The sequence below is a fragment of the Scyliorhinus torazame genome, chromosome 10 (assembly GCF_047496885.1).
Source record: "Scyliorhinus torazame isolate Kashiwa2021f chromosome 10, sScyTor2.1, whole genome shotgun sequence".
In the NCBI taxonomy this organism is placed as follows: domain Eukaryota; kingdom Metazoa; phylum Chordata; class Chondrichthyes; order Carcharhiniformes; family Scyliorhinidae; genus Scyliorhinus; species Scyliorhinus torazame.
In genome coordinates this window covers 85,513,529-85,529,767 of record NC_092716.1, presented here as the reverse complement: position 1 = coordinate 85,529,767, position 16,239 = coordinate 85,513,529, and the positions used below count along the sequence as shown (strand labels likewise).

Below are 16,239 nucleotides of genomic sequence, written 5' to 3'. Positions count from 1 at the left end.
AAAAGTAAATAAAAACAACCAATTTTGTCACACAGTAGGCTTATTTTTCCACTTAAATCAGAAAAGTATTTTGATCGAGGCATTCTAAGTAAAAAAAAGCGTCCAATGTATGTTGGTTTTGGTTGGAGTAATCTACCTTCATGGCTATCGTCTAATTGTTGAATTAATATTCCATATCAGTTTCAGATATGACAGAATGCTAAACAGAAATTGTAAAAGGCAGCTAGCCTGAGCAAACAGCATCTAAACAAGAAAGGCAAGCATGGCTCTCCTTTGGATTGTCTGCCTCGCTATCGCCACGGTAACGACTGGTAAGAGACAGTTCCAATAGAATAATCTGATCCTTTACTTTGAAATATTAACAAACGGTTATATTAATTTCAATATTGTAATAAACCCTTAATGTACCACTGTCAAACGTGCATTAGTTTTGTGTGATACAATTGCTTTCTTTTCACATGAAGTGCACGTTCAACTTGAAATAATTCTTGGTTTTAGCAAGTTCAGGTGGATTTGGTGGAACTGCTAGAATGTTTTAATTTGAAGAATGTTCATTGGGTAAGTCAATATTGCTGCATTCCACAAACTCAGAGGCGATTCAGTAGAAAAATAAGTGCAACCTTGTTAATCATGCCTTGCTACAAAGACAAACATTGGCATTCAGTTCTTTTATAAAGGAGAAATTAAAATATTTTCAGCTATTGATAAAAAATGTGTTTACAGTTGCCGGCGCGCCATCAGTCTACCCCATCGAAACTTATACTTCCAGAATTGTGAATGGACAGCTTGCTAAACCAGGATCCTGGCCCTGGCAGGTTTCCCTTCAGGTAACATTAATTATATTATAACGTATCCAGTAGTGTAACAGGCCACCATTTACAATGCTGTATTGAAATTTCTGGCAGCCATATACTTCATAACATCAATTTGGGACTTTATAACTTCTCCACTTGGTAGTGGCCTTCGAGTGAGCCCTTTTCAGGGCTGTTGGTTTGACACCTTCAAGACCCAAAGTAAACCATGAAACAGGCATTTGCCCTCTATTTGCAACGGCAATGGGCCTAACTCTGGTTTCAGGCACACGCCTGGGATGACTAACAGGGCGTTCTGACCACTTTTGGTGTGTAATTGATGACAGCTGTTGTTAAGTTGAGAAATCACTTTGACAAAACAAGGTTCACTTTCTCTCCCCCTTGTAGCCAAAGTATACTTAAGCTCAAAAAAAAGCCAGAAAATGCTGGAAATACTCAGCAGATCAGGCAGCATCTGTGGAGAGAGAAATAATGGCACGAACAGACTCAAAAACAGCTTCTTCCCTGCTGTTACCAGACTCCTAAACGACCTTCTTATGGACTGACCTGATTAACACTACACCCCTGTATGCTTCATACGATGCCGATATTTATGCAGTTACACTGTGAACCTTGTGTTTCCCTATTATGTATTTTCTTTTCTTTTCTTTTCTTTTCATGTACTTAATGATCTGTTGAGCTGTTCGCAGAAAAATACTTTTCACCGTACTTCGGTACACATCACAATAAGCAAAATCCAATTTTTTGGTTGTCAGGATTCATTTTTGGGGCGGTATGGAGTGGCTTCAATGGGAAATCCCATTGACAAGCAGCGGGAGAGATAGACTCCCGCTGTCAGCGAACGGTGCGCGGTCGAGAAACACGTGGCTGGGGGACCGGAGAATCCTGCCCAATGTTTCAGATTGATAACCTTTCATCAGATCTCTCCACAGATGCTGCCTGATCTGCTGAGTATTTTCGGCACTTTGTTTTTATTTCACATTTCCAGCATTTTTATATATTTAAGCTCCTCTGACTCAATTGTTGTTTCTGTGAACGCTTCTCCACAGAACTATTATGGGCGCCATTTCTGCGGAGGCTCTTTGGTAAATCAGAACTGGGTTATCACTGCTGCTCACTGCAATTTCAAGTAAGTTTTTGATATCAGGCCATCCATTTTTAAACTACAGAAATCTAACTACAAGGCAAACCCCATTTTGACCCCATATAGACAGACATTTGTCAAGGAACACTGTCACCAAAAGCATAACGTCAATCTCCTGTCATCAGCTTTATTTCCTGGTTCAGGAGACATTGTGCTGGAGTACTATTGGGATTAAGGCTGATCCTATCTGTCTCACAAGCCGGGTGCAAGATAATGTTTGGAAGGTCCCCATTTAGTCTGATTGGATGCCAATGCACAGAACAAAACTATCCCTGAATTTAGCTTGCCCTGCAGTGGTTAAATATCATTCAGAAAGCCTGTGAAAGTGTCGAACAATGCAAGTACTGGCTCAATGGGAATGCTCGCACTGAAGCTGACATTTAAAGGGGTTAAGCATTTCTATCTGCTGAATAGAGACCAGTGGCAGCTTCCACATCATCTCTGGTATCTGTCAACATCCAGAAAAGGAGAAGAGAACCACTCCCGAGCTACTCCTTCTGTGAGGTGTGAGTAATCCAGAAGCACTGAGTTTTATTTCTAACTTCTGCTACATCAAATCCATGCTAAGTTAATACAGTGGCTGTATAGAAGGTGGGGAATAAACACTAGCAGGCACAATACAGGCACAATTTCCCACCTGTCTCCATGAGGCCACACAGGCCTGAAGTTTAAGACTACCAACAAAGAGAAAAATACAGCATAGGAAGCAGCACACTGTCCGGGCTGACCTGTTAGACTGGTACCATTGAGCGATACCATTTAATTGACCAACTTTTCACCCCCCGATAATTCCAATGTTTGTATATTAAAGTGGTTTCCAGTGAAGTACAGGGAGCTTTATCTATTTCAGAACTTTTCCAATTATTTTAGTTAGTGACGAGTAAAGCGCCCTTTTATTTTGTGGATTGTGGGCAGTTTTTTTAAGAGTCCGGCCCTTTTAAGTTTCTTTTCATGCTGCGTTGTGAATGCATGGTAACTTAAAGAGGCTAACTTATGCACGGCTACGGGAATTCTGAGCTGCTGCATGACTGAACTGCTTAGGGCTGCATTTAATGCTCGCCTGTTGGCAGTTTTGTAGGCCTTTAAATCCACTGGGTGCCTTCCTGCCACCTAACCACCCGCTACTGCCGCCACTTCAGCAGGGATAGTGTCAGGTGGCCCACCCAATAGTGGGCCCAAATGAGCCCTTTAAGTGGACAATTAATGTTAGTGGTGGGCAAGAGGGTGGGAAAGGGGTGTCCCTTCTTAACTGGCCCACCCGGTTACCCTCCCCCCTTGCAATCTCAAAAAATGGCCCACACCCTCCTCGCTGATCTCTAAGCATTTACAAAGTTCTGATCCATTGCAGTTCGACTCCTCATCGGCTGCATGCAGTACCTGCACTGGGCATCATTTCTAGATAGCGGACAGAAATACCACATTCCGCTTATTAACTGTCAATTCGCCATTCGCTGACTGTGGGACAGCCATTCTTCTCCTGGGCTCACCCACCCTTACTTTTTAACTGGAGGGAGGGACCCTCATGCCCATATAATTCAGCCCTGTGGCAAGCAAAATGTCAAACACTTCCCACATATTAACATTACAAATGCTTTTTCAACAGTCCTGGGTATCATCATGTTGTGCTTGGAGAGTCTGACTTGCATTCCTCAGCAGAACCAGTCCAAGTCAAAACTGTTTCCCAGGTACGTACCTGTTGATGCATTCCAATTTGCTTATATATTGAATAAAGATACCTGTATTTCCAAATGCAAATTTCCTACTAAGATCCATTGCATTATATTTTACTTTGGAGATCATATACCACAGAACATTTTACATCCACAAGGCTGTAATAGCCAACTTTATTACATGTGGCATGGTGTTAACTAAATATAGCTTTTGAAATATATTTTCTTGCCCGTTTAACCACATGCATCTGCAGGGAATTTGGCCCTCTCTGTGTCATTCATACTGCTCACTGTGGATGTGACGAACGGTTACTGTACTACTGTCATCATATAAGGTGATGTCCCCTTTAAGACCGGGCTTGGAACCCTGGGGGATTCCGCCTCCGGCTCCGCCCACCAGGGAGCCGTATATAAGGGGCCGCCTTGTGGGCAGCACCCAGTTAGCACCCATCTCGGCACCAGGCTAGTTCTTAGCTTATTAAAGCCTTCTTTACCGTTTTACTCTCTAAGCGTCGTTATTGAGGGTACAACAATTTAATAAGCTAAGCTACATCAGGACGGACGCAGGCCTAAAACCAGAGACTCTCAACCTGGAAGCACGGACACCAGAGGCAAAATAAATTTTTTAATACTGTCTCTGATATTTCGAGGCCTATCTGGACTCCTCAGAGACCCACATCCTGGGGCCACGCAAGCGGCGCCTACTCTACGCCCAGGTGAGTCACAGAATCTCCGCCACGCTCAAAAAGGCGACTACTTATGAAGAGGTGGTCGAGTTACTCCGCAAGCAGTTTGTCAAACCCATCAATGAGGTACATGCCAGGCATCTGCTCTCTACCTGCCTGCAGCGCTCGGGGGAATCGCTAGACAAATTTGTTGAAAAACTCACCGCGCTTGCCAGGGACTGTGACCATCAGGATGTGACAGGGGAAACCGGCACATCAGAGACGCGTTTGTGTCCGGCATCCGCTCGACCTACATCCAGCAGCGGCTACTTGAAAACGGGGCAAAAGACCTTCAGGACACGCTAACGCTCACCTCCTCGCTGGAGGTGGCCCGACATAATTTTGGTACGTACCCCGCGGACTCTGCGAGCCCCCCTCGGACTTCCTCAGACTCAGCCACATTATGGGCCTGCACCGCGCGGCAACCCGCTCATTGTGGGGGCACACCGTGCTACTTCTGTGGGCAGTGCCAGCATCTATGCCCACACTGCCCAGCCCGCTCCGTGATCTGCAGCAACTGCGGGAAGAAGGGGCATTTTGCGAGGGTCTGCCTGGCTAGGACCAGGGGCCAGAAAAACAAAGAACAACCGGCCTGAAAATCAGGCTCTCAGGCCCGCAGGCCTCGCAATGCGGCTGCGCACCGACCCGACACGCCCCCTTCTGACGCGTCATCCACCTCGTGCGAATCATGGGAGCGGCCATCTTGTCGGCGGCCATCTTCTCGACCCGACACGTGCGATTGATGGCGGCGGCCATTTTACGAGTTCGACTCGGCTGAGGACTCGGACTACCCGCGAGTGGGAGTGATCACCCTCGACCAAACTCGGCCAAAATATCTGCAGAACTCGTTGATGAAGTTCCAAGTCAACGGGTGCGACACTTCATGCCTCTTCGACTCCAGTAGCACGGAGAGCTTTATTCATCCAGAAACGGTAAGGCACTGCTCCTTGCACACCCATCCCGCGTCCCAAACCATAGCCCTCACATCTGGGTCCCACTCGGTACAAATCAAGGGATACTGTATCACGTATCTATCGATCCAGGGCGCCAAATACACCCGTTTCAAACTTTACATCCTCCCCCACCTCTGCGCCCCCCTGCTGCTCGGACTGGATTTCCAGTGCAGCCACCGAAGCCTGACACTGAAGTTTGGCGGACCCTTGCCCCCCCTCAAGGTATGCAGCCTTGCGACACTGAAAGTCGCACCCCCCTCGCTATTTGCGAACCTCACTCCCGACTGTAAGCCCGTCGCCACCAGGAGCCGGCGGTACAGTGCCCAAAACAGGACTTTCATCAAGTCAGAGGTCCAGCGTTTACTGGGATAGGGGGTCACCGAGGCTAGCAACAGCCCTTGGAGAGCACAAGTGGTGGTAGTCCGGTCCGGGGATAAGAAACGGATGGTCGTGGATTATAGCCAAACCATAAACCGATTCACGCAGCTTGATGCGTACCCCCTTCCTCGTATAGCAGAAATGGTAAATTGGATCGCCCAATACCGGGTATTTTCCACGGTCGATCACAAATCCGCCTATCACCAGCTCCCCATCCGACCAAAAGACCGCCCCTATACTGCCTTCGAAGCAGCCGGCCGACTCTTCCACTTTCTCAGGGTTCCCTCCGGCGTCACAAATGGGGTTTCCATCTTTCAAAGGGCGATGGACCAAATGGTGGACCAGTACGATTTGCTGGCTCATACCCGTACTTGGACAATGTCACCATCTGCGGCCATGACCAGCAGGACCATGACGCAAACCTCAAAAAGTTCCTCCAGACCGCCCGAGCCCTTAACCTGACCTATAACGAGGAAAAATGCGTTTTCCACACAACCCGGCTAGCCATCTTCGGCTATGTCATGGAAAACGGGGTCCTAGGTCCCGACCCCGACCGTATACGCCCCCTAAAGGAACTCCCCCTTCCCCGCAGCTTCAAGGCCCTCAAACGGTGCTTGGGGCTCTTCTCCTATTACGCCCAGTGGGTCCCCAAATATGCGGACAAAGCCCACACACTCATAAAGACCACCATATTTCCCTCCGGGATCTGGCACCCGCTGGTTCCCCCACTACAGACGCCCCTTCCCTCATCATAATGGACTTATGATGGCACTTCACCCCCGCCGGACTTTTTTTTAAAAACAGGGGGTGAATGTGATGAACGGTTACTGTACTACTGTACCCTTGTCATCATATAAGGTGATGTCCCCTTTAAGACCGGGCTTGGAACCCTAGGGGACTCCGCCTCAGGCTCCGCCCACCTGGGAGCCGTATATAAGGGGCCGCCTTGTGGTTGGCACCCAGTTAGCACCCATCTCGGCACCAGGCTAGTTCTTAGCTTATTAAAGCCTTCTTTACCGTTTTACTCTCTAAGCGTCGTTATTGAGGGTACAACAGTGGAACTTTGGGATTCCACATTATTCTGGCAATAATGTTACTGAGATTTAAGATTTCTTTCCCGTTTTCTCTCCTTTCTATTTCCGAGAACATTTTTTGGCTTGAAAGAGGGCTCAAGATTAGGTGAAAGTCACAATAGCTGAACTTTGACTTTGAAGCACAGGTCTATATATAAATAGTTTTAAACCATATTTTCTTAAGAAGTTGAAGCTTCAATGTACTTCACAGTCCATAACCCATCGTCACATTGTCTCTGTCTCAACTATGATACAAGACAGTATGGGCAAGGAGGGCCATTCAGCCCATCTTCATTCCAGAACAACCCTCGACTTCCCTATTTAATTAATGGTTTCAGGGTGTTCTCCTGCCGCACTCTGCTCAGAGGTCCACTCCATGTGTTAGTCACCCCCTGTGTAAAAGGGAGCTCCATCCTATCAACCCTAATGTCAGCTTTTACTAGCTTGGACCTTTCTCTTAACCTACTCCTGCAATTTGCTTGGGGACACTAGACCAGATTAAACGTTTCCATATCATTTACTATCTTGTCCACCTCTACAAAATCACCTCCCAGTAAATTTATTTCCAGGCTGAAAAGTTCAAATCTGTCCACGCCCTTTCTCCTAATATCTCCCGGGACACCGGGGGCTTCTGTTGCCTTAAAATAAAAGCAAAATACTGCAGATGCTGGAAATTTTAAATAAAAACAGAAAATGCTGGATAAACCCAGCAGCATCTGTGGAGGAGGAGGAAGAAGAAGGGTCACATGGACTCGAAACGTTAACTCTGTTTCTCTCTCCACTCATGCTGCCAGACCTGCTGAGATTCTCCAGCATTTTCTGTTTTAATGTCCTTCTTGCCCTTCTCTCTGCTTTCTTCCCTGGTTTCTGGTAGCTGCAACCGGACACTGTGCTCACGGTGTGGTTTGACCAAAGGACTGGACAGTTTGATCACTATTTTAGAACATAGAACATACAGTGCAGAATGAGGCCATTCGGCCCATCGAGTTGGAACCGACCCACGGAAGCCCTCACTTCCACCCTATCCCCGTAACCCAATAACCCCATCTAACCTTTTTTTGGACATGAAGGGCAATTTAGCATGGCCAATCCACCTAACCTGCACGTCTTTAGACTGTGGGAGGAAACCGGAGCACCCAGAGGAAACCCACGCACACACGGGGGGATCGTGCAGACTCCGCTCAGACAGTGACCCAGCAGGGAATCAAACCTGGGACCCTGGTGCTGTGAAGCCACAGTGCTATCCACTTGTGCTACCGTGCTGCCATACATTCTGCTTGGCTGTTGGCTTTGTTCAATATAGCTTTGCATTGGCCGAATAAATGGGGCATTGAATCTATCACATACTCAAATCTCTTTCAGTTTTATCCCTCGCTATCTTAATACCATTCTTGAAGAATGTCGAATGAATAAGTGACTTTATACCTTTGTTGCAGGTCATAACTCATCCTTACTGGGACCCGCGAAACATGAACTATGACTGTACTCTTCTCCGACTCTCTTCGCCAGCCAATATAAATAACTATGTCTCTCCGATCCGACTTGTTGCTGCCAGTGCCTATGTTCCAGGAGGCACAACCTGCATCACAACCGGATGGGGAAGGACTGTATCTGGAGGCCGTAAGATTATTCAAAATACTTCTCTAAAGTGAATCTGTGCAGTCTTTGCTTTCCTTGTTATTACTAATCTTTGCTTCCCTTGTTTATTTCCTCCAAGCTACCTCTACCAAACTGATGCAGACCAATATGCCCATTATTGATCCACAAGCCTGTCGACAGTACTGGGGGAATCAAATCAGTGATGCAATGATTTGCGCTGGTGCCTCCGGATCTTCCTCTTGTCAGGTAGACACAATGAACTTTCAGAGGTTTTTAAAGGTCTGAGCAGGCTTCTCTCATGATGAGGTCTACAATATACCAGTGGTTAAAGGTTCAAATCATTGTTATTATGGATCAGGAATACATAGAAGTAAGTTGAAGTCAAATCAGCAGTATAATATCTATTCAGATGGTCTTCTTTTCCATCATTCTGCGCAATAAGACTGTGATTTGTTTTATCGTGGGCTCGAGTTGCATTTTGACGCTTGGGACTGATGAGCTCAGTGAATTCCACAACCTTCAACTGACAGCAATGGTTCCATTTCACATCTGTGTCAGCCAATCTGAGTGGAGACTTCAAGACAGAATAGGTTTGATGTCCCATTAAACTGTCTGTACCATAACACAGGTACAATCTCCTCGGAATAGTCTGCACCTTTTAGTGCGGGCTGCAGAACATTGAAAATCAAACCCCTCAGTGCTTATCTTCCTCTTTCTGAACTAAATCCACTTTGTCACTAACTGGTAGTTTTTTTTTATTGCTAATGATTCAATTAATTGTGAAATAGTTTGTCATGGCAATTAATCTACTGATGGAGAAACAACAAATCTGACTAAAGTACAATCTAATTGGGATGACATGCTAGTTTACCCTTTCCAATGGAAATTTGGCACATTATGGGCTGGATTCTCCACCACCTAACACCGGCAGTGGAGTTCCCGATGCAGTGGAGAATCCAACGTCGGGGAAAAAACAGGATCGGCATTTTATAATGTTCCGGTCCCCCACTGGTGGCGGCATCGAAGTGCACGTGCCAGCGGGAAGATACATATAGGTCAAAATGACCATTTGCATCCTATTAACGGTTGGGCACTGGATTCTCCATGCCTCTGTTATGCCTCTGTTACACGCCGACCTTCTGGGCTGGGATTCACGTGGGCATGGATTGGTACAAGTATTTCTCCGTGTGGCCTTGACACAGTGGAACTCGCAGTGGCACCAAGTCCATTGGAGGGCTCCCTCGCTCCCAATCTCTCACCAGACCCCCCCACCAGAGACTTCCACCAGGCCGGCATCAGAAATCTGCATCAGAGGCGCCCATCAGCGATCCCAATCAGATACCCCCACCACAGACCACCACCAGAGACCCTATCAAAGACCCCACCAGAAACCTCCATAACGGGAAACCCCCATAACAGGGAACCTCCACAACAGGGAAACACCCATATCAGAGAATCCCTCCATTGCAGGGCACCCCTATAACAGGCAACCCCCCCACCCATAGCAGAGAACCCCCAACCCTCCATCAGATACCCTTGCCTGGAAGTTAAACTGCAGTCCAGGCAGAATAGTGAAATAAATTCATTGCTTTCTCACTCACCTGTGCCTTACACCTGCTGCCTCAGACAGATGTTTAGAAAACAGCAACTGTAATTTAATAGAAAGCCAAAACCACATTACAAGGCTTTCAACCACCTCATATCCTTCAATCTCCAAACTTTTATTTACTTCAAAGAGAAATAGCTTTTAGTAGCCTGTAATTGACAGCTTCCAGACAGCCATTTGTCTTGATTGATCATTTTAATTTCCCTTCACACTTGAATGGATCTCAAGTATCCTGCTGAGAAACTAACCACAGTGGTTATAAACATCGAGACGTTAAGTGTTTTCACTTCCCTTTTTCTCAGCAGAAAGCACTTAACTGTTTTGATGCGGTCATGAGGTACCAAGGAGGTAGTGATGGGCAAGCTAATGGGGCTAAAGGTAGACAAGTCTCCTGGCCCTGATGGAATGCATCCCAAAGTGCTAAAAGAGATGGCTACGGATATTGCAAATGCACTAGCGATAATTTACCAAAATTCACTAGACTCTGGGGTGGTCCCGGCGGATTGGAAATGAGCAAACGTGACACCACTGTTTTAAAAAGGAGGTAGGCAGAAAGCGGGTAATTATAGGCCAGTGAGCTTAACTTCAGTAGTAGGGAAGATGCTGGAATCTATCATCAAGGAAGAAATAGCGAGGCATCTGGGTGGAAATTGTCCCATTGGGCAGACGCAGCATGGGTTCATAAAGGGCAGGTCGTGCCTAACTAATTTAGTGGAATTTTTTGAGGACATTACCAGTGTGGTAGATAACGGTGAGCCAATGGATGTGGTATATCTGGATTTCCAGAAAGCCTTTGACAAGGTGCCACACAAAAGGTTGCTGCAGAAGATAAAGATGCATGGCATTAAGGGGAAAGTAGTAGCATGGATAGAGGATTGGTTAATTAATAGAAAGTAAAGAGTGGGGATTAGTGGGTGTTTCTCTGGTTGGCAATCAGTAGCTAGTGGTGTCCCTCAGGGATCAGTGTTGGGGCCACAACTGTTCACAATTTACATAGATGATTTGGAGTTGGGGACCAAGGGCAATGTGGCAAAGTTTGCAGACGACACTAAGATAAGTGGTAAAGCAAAAAGTGCAGAGGATACTGGAAGTCTGCAGAGGGATTTTGATAGGCTTAGTGAATGGGCTAGGGTCTGGCAGATGGAATACAATGTTGACAAATGTGAGGTTATCCATTTTGGTAGGAATAACAGCAAAAGGGATTATTATTTAAATGATAAAATATTAAAACATGCTGCTGTGCAGAGAGACCTGGGTGTGCTAGTGCATGAGTCACAAAAAGTTGGTTTACAGGTGCAACAGGTGATCAAGAAGGCAAATTGAATTTTGTCCTTCATTGCTAGAGGGATGGAGTTTAAGACTAGGGAGGTTATGCTGCAATTGTATAAGGTGTTAGTGAGGCCACACCTGGAGTATTGTGTTCAGTTTTGGTCTCCTTACTTGAGAAAGGACGAACTGGCACTGGAGGGTGTGCAGAGGAGATTCACTAGGTTAATCCCAGAGCTGAAGGGGTTGGATTACGAGGAGAGGTTGAGTAGACTAGGACTGTACTCATTGGAATTTAGAAGGATGAGAGGGATCTTATAGAAACATATAAAATTATGAAGGGAATAGATAGGATAGATGCGGGCAGGTTGTTTCCACTGGCGGGTGAAAGCAGAACTAGGGGGCATAGCCTCAAAATAAGGGGAAGTAGATTTAGGACTGAGTTTAGGAGGACCCTCTTCACCCAAAGGGTTGTGAATCTATGGAATTCCTTGCCCAGTGAAGCAGTAGAGGCTCCTTCATTGAATATTTTTAAGATAAAGATAGATAGTTTTTTGAAGAATAAAGGGCTGGAAAGTGGAGCTGAGTCCACAAAATGAGCCATGATCTCATTGAATGGTGGAGCAGGCTCGAGGGGCCAGATGGCCTACTCCTGCTTCTAGTTTTTATGTTCTTATGTTCTTGTGAGCTGTCAATCATAACTAGATGTTTCTCTTTGAAATGAATAGAAGCCTTGCAGATTAAAGGATCTGACGGGGTTTAAAGCCTTGCGATGTGGTTCTGTTGGGGGCTCTGGTGGAGGTCTCTGATGGGAGTCTCTGATGGGGGTCTCTGGTGAGGGGCTCCAGTGAGGGGTCAGTGGTGGAGGTCAGGTCACCCTCATGAATGCATTCTGTGGAATGATCCAGAAATTCCAGTGGTGGGGGAGAGTGTGCCCCTACTTGTCGGGGGATTGGATTTGCATTACAACAATGGCCCGATAACAGAATGTGTAACAAAATCCCTTGCGATCCCTGCTTTGCATAAATCTGCACAGCAAGAATACTGAATCGCTTCTAGGTGCCGCTCCCAGTGCCAGTGTAAAACAGAAGCAGTTCAGCTCCGGACAGAGAACATGGGGCGCGATTCTCCCAGCCTCGCGCCAGGCCCGAGAATCGGCGCAACCACGCCATGCCGCTCCGACGCCGGCGAACGATTCTCCGAGGTGCAGAGAATCGGCGCCGGTCGCGGGCCGCTGTACGAGGCCGGACCACCGATTCTCCGGCCCGAATGGGCTGTGCAGCCGCACGGAAAAAGCAGAGTCCTGCTGGCACTGTCCACACCTGGTCGCTGCCGGCGGGAACTCTGCGCGAAGGGTCGGGGGCGGCCTGGGGGGGGGGGGGGGGGTGAGGGGGGGCTCCATCCCCGGGGGGGCCTCCGATGGGGTCTGGCCCATGATCGGGGCCCATCAATCGGCGGGCCAGCCTCTACCCTCCGGGCCTACTTTGTTGCGCGTCCAGCCCCAGAACCTCCACGCCATGTTGCGTCGGGGCCGGTGCATTCCGTAAAGTCACCGCACATGCGCGGGTTGGCGCCGCCCCCAGTGCATGCCAGGACGTGACACTGGAGCGGCGTGAACCACTGCAGCGCTGTGCTGGCCCCCTGTGGGGCCAGAATCGCTCGTGCCCGCGCCCGTTTCGCACCGTCGTGAAACGCAGACACTCTGTCCCGCATTCGGAGAATCGCGCCGCATGGTCTCCCAAATGGAGAATCCTGCCCTACATAACTTTCAGTGGTAATGCCTTTTGAAATGCTGGTAGGTTAAGCCAGAAAGTTTTGTAGTGATGATTACTCAAGTTTCATTTCACAATAGAATGATAGGGTTTTCCATTTTTTTAATTGCAGGGTGACTCTGGTGGTCCTCTTGTTTGTTATGGGAATACCGGCTGGAACTTGGTTGGCATTGTTTCTTGGGGAACGGTGAACTGTAACGTATACAGTCCTGCAGTTTACGCCCGTGTTTCCAAATTCCGCTCATTTATTGATCAGTACATTAATTACTAATGAGCCTACCCACTGTGGGGAGCATACCAAGTTAATAAATGAATAAACCATGTGCCTGCATTCAGTTTCCCGCTTCTTTAGTTGTTTTAATTTATGTTGAGTGACTGGACTAACATTAATTCCAAATATTGAACCCTTCTGACCAGAAGCAAAACTTACACTGGAGCCAAAATCAAATGAGCACAAATGTTCAGACTGGTAACATCTACATATCAGGTACAAGGTCAACAAGACCCATTGGAAAAGGTGGTAGTAGTTTGTAAAGTTAGATTTTGACCCAATTTACACTTCAGACACTTTCCTGCTGAAGTGCTGAGATTGAAACAAAGTCCCCCATTTAGACAGCAACAGCAGTGTTCCTGTCTCATGATGTAAAGGACACATTCACACTCATTCAAAATAGGTGTCCAGGATGTCAGTCACAAGTATGGATTTCAAGAGCTCTGCCTGAAGGTTGCTGGGAGCACTTTATCGAATCATACAGCCCAGTAGGAGGCTTTTCAGGTCATCGTGTCTCTGCTGGCTCTTTGAAAGCACCATCAAATTACTAGGGAATTTCCTCACATCATCCTTACATGTAGTACAACAATTTACTGCAAGAAATGTTCTTATCATCGTTCCCTGGTCCTTTTGCCAATTATCGTAAATCTGATTCCTGACCTTCCTGCCAACGGAAACAGTTTCTCCCTCTGTTCTCCAGCAAACCCTTCACAATTTTGAACATTTCTTTTGAATCTCCCCTTAACCTTCTCGGTTCTAAGCAGAACAATCTCAATCTCTCCACATCACTCCAAGTCCGTCATCCCTGGAACCACTTTCTGAATTTCATGAGAGTTTCACCGTATTTCTCTGGTTTCTATTGTTCTGATGAAAGCAATAAGCTGATGAAGTGGCAGTGGTGGCACTGACATTTGTCTTTTGCAAATAGTAGAAGCGAGTTAATGGGTTTCCTTGTCTTCTGTATTTGTACCTAATTGAAGAAGGAGAGGACAAGGAACAGAAGGATGTCAGGCCGGACCAACTGCGTCGGAGGTGTTCTGAGTCCCGAGATGCATGTACTTCACCTTGTCAGAGGATTGGTGTGTGCAACAGCTCCCAGTCAAGAGGGAAGCTGTGATGGTGCAAGCGCACACAAGACCTAGAGAAGTAGCAAAAGCTGACCAGCAGCTCTCAAAGAGCTGAAACATCAAGAAAGTAGAAAGAAAGACTTCCACAACCTTAGGGCATCTCACAGTGTTTTACAGCAATTTAGTAGATGTTAATATTTTATATTCATTCATGGCATGTGGGTGGGCATCACTGGCACTTATTGCTAATCTCTAATTGCTGCCCTTTAACTGAGCTAAGAGTCAACCATATTGCTGTGAGTCTGGAGTCACGTGTAGGCCAGACCAACTTCCCTAAAGGACATTAGAGAGCCTGATGGGCTTTTACAAGAATTATTTCATGGTCAGTATTTTACACTTTTAATTCCGGAGTTTTATTGAATTCAAATTTCACCATCTGCCAAGATGAGATTTGAGCCCAGGCCCAAGAATGACTCTGAATTACAAGTCCAGTAGACAACACGACTATGCCACCTCTGGAAATTGTTGCAATGCGCGAATGACCCTGCCTTATGAAAACATGGGCTTGAATAATCTTGGTATTTTCAACTTTCCTTCACTTACGCTAAAAGTAAAACACGTGCCTGTAAGGTTGAAGGGGGAAATTCCAATGTTGTAGGCACAAAATTAATGCTGCAATTCTAGAAGCATTTGCGGGCATGCTCCTCGGTGGAAAGGTTGAATCTTTAGCTAAATGTGATCCATTCAGGGTTAATTGTAAGAAATGTTATATTTCACATGTAAAGAAAGAAAAATAGTAAAATTTGGATCTTCAACAGTCCTGCCAAAGGTTACCTCAACTGTTAACCTCTCACATTTAAACTTCATTATCTCATTATATTAAAGGCACTCTATCCCCTACAGACACAGGACATGGAGATGCTGTACCCAATCCAATTTCCATTCCTTTACAGAGATACTGGACTGGATTCTCTGTAGCCCGATGCTAAAATCGTGATCTGCGATTGGGCAGAGAATGGATTCCGACGCCGAAATCGGGGCGGCACCGGATTGACGCCAATCCGCCATGCTCCACCCCCTCCAAATCGGTATCATTGTGACGTGCGCCACGCGCCGTTTCAACAGTGTTGGCGTGTCATCGGCCGGTCCACCCACAATGCTCTGCCCCCAATGGGTCGAGATCCCGATGACGCGGGCCCTGTGTGGTCCCGAGCTTGGGAAAACCTGGCATGCCGGCAGTGTCAAGCGCCGCCACACTCGGCCGGGATTCATGCAGCTGGCCGGGGGGGGGCTTCTGATAGGGCTGGATGACTGGTGCGGGATGGCCGGGGGTCGGCTGCGGAGTCATGGCTGGCGGGTTGGGTTCGCGCACAGCCAGCGCCATGTTGCACGGCATGACCGGTGCAGGTCGTCAGCCAGTGTAGCCATCTGGGATAGCCACTTCCCGATTACAAAATGGACAATACTGAGAAAGCAAGCAGGTGCAGGGTTTGTCTGTTGATTGGAGCCGCAGCTCCCAGACAAGACCGAAACTGCAAAGCCATTATCATACTAATGAGCCATCTCCAGGGACATTTAAGTAAACGATACCAAGGCAGACACCCCGGCACCAGAGGAGACCAGAACAAAGCAGGCCAACGGCCACCTAGGACACGCCCAGCCATCAGGGCACCCACCCCTTTATTGGAGGAAATCGATACGAACGATCGAAAAACACCCAATTAATTGGGGCCAAGTTCAAGGCCCGCCCAAAAGTGCGCGAAGCCCCTTTGGGTATAAGAAGGATCTCCCAAGAGAGAATCGTTCTCTTGGCTCCGGATCTCACCGAGGAGTGACCTGCCCAAAAGCTGCACCAGATCAAGTAAGTCCAAGGTCAACGCACACTACCAGACAAATGATCTTT

General features: G+C 47.1%; 1 protein-coding gene across 1 annotated transcript; it reads left to right on the top strand.

The window, feature by feature from the left end:
- The first annotated feature begins 218 nt into the window (after positions 1–218).
- LOC140430701 (chymotrypsin-like protease CTRL-1) lies at positions 219–13,321 on the top strand. The gene is made up of 7 exons (XM_072518363.1): positions 219–311; positions 724–827; positions 1,862–1,941; positions 3,560–3,641; positions 8,192–8,375; positions 8,473–8,600; positions 13,111–13,321. The coding sequence occupies exons 1-7, from the start codon at positions 263–265 to the stop codon at positions 13,267–13,269; spliced, it is 786 nt and encodes a 261-aa protein (XP_072374464.1). The 5' UTR covers positions 219–262; the 3' UTR covers positions 13,270–13,321.
- Positions 13,322–16,239: the final 2,918 nt, after the last annotated feature.

Excerpts from the sequence above, each read along its gene's own strand:
- LOC140430701 (XM_072518363.1), top strand. The coding sequence starts at position 263 with ATGGCTCTCCTTTGGATTGTCTGCCTCGCTATCGCCACGGTAACGACT. Across the intron at positions 312-723 it reads TATCGCCACGGTAACGACTG|TTGCCGGCGCGCCATCAGTC; the intron begins GTAAGAGACAGT and ends ATGTGTTTACAG. Across the intron at positions 828-1,861 it reads CCTGGCAGGTTTCCCTTCAG|AACTATTATGGGCGCCATTT; the intron begins GTAACATTAATT and ends GCTTCTCCACAG.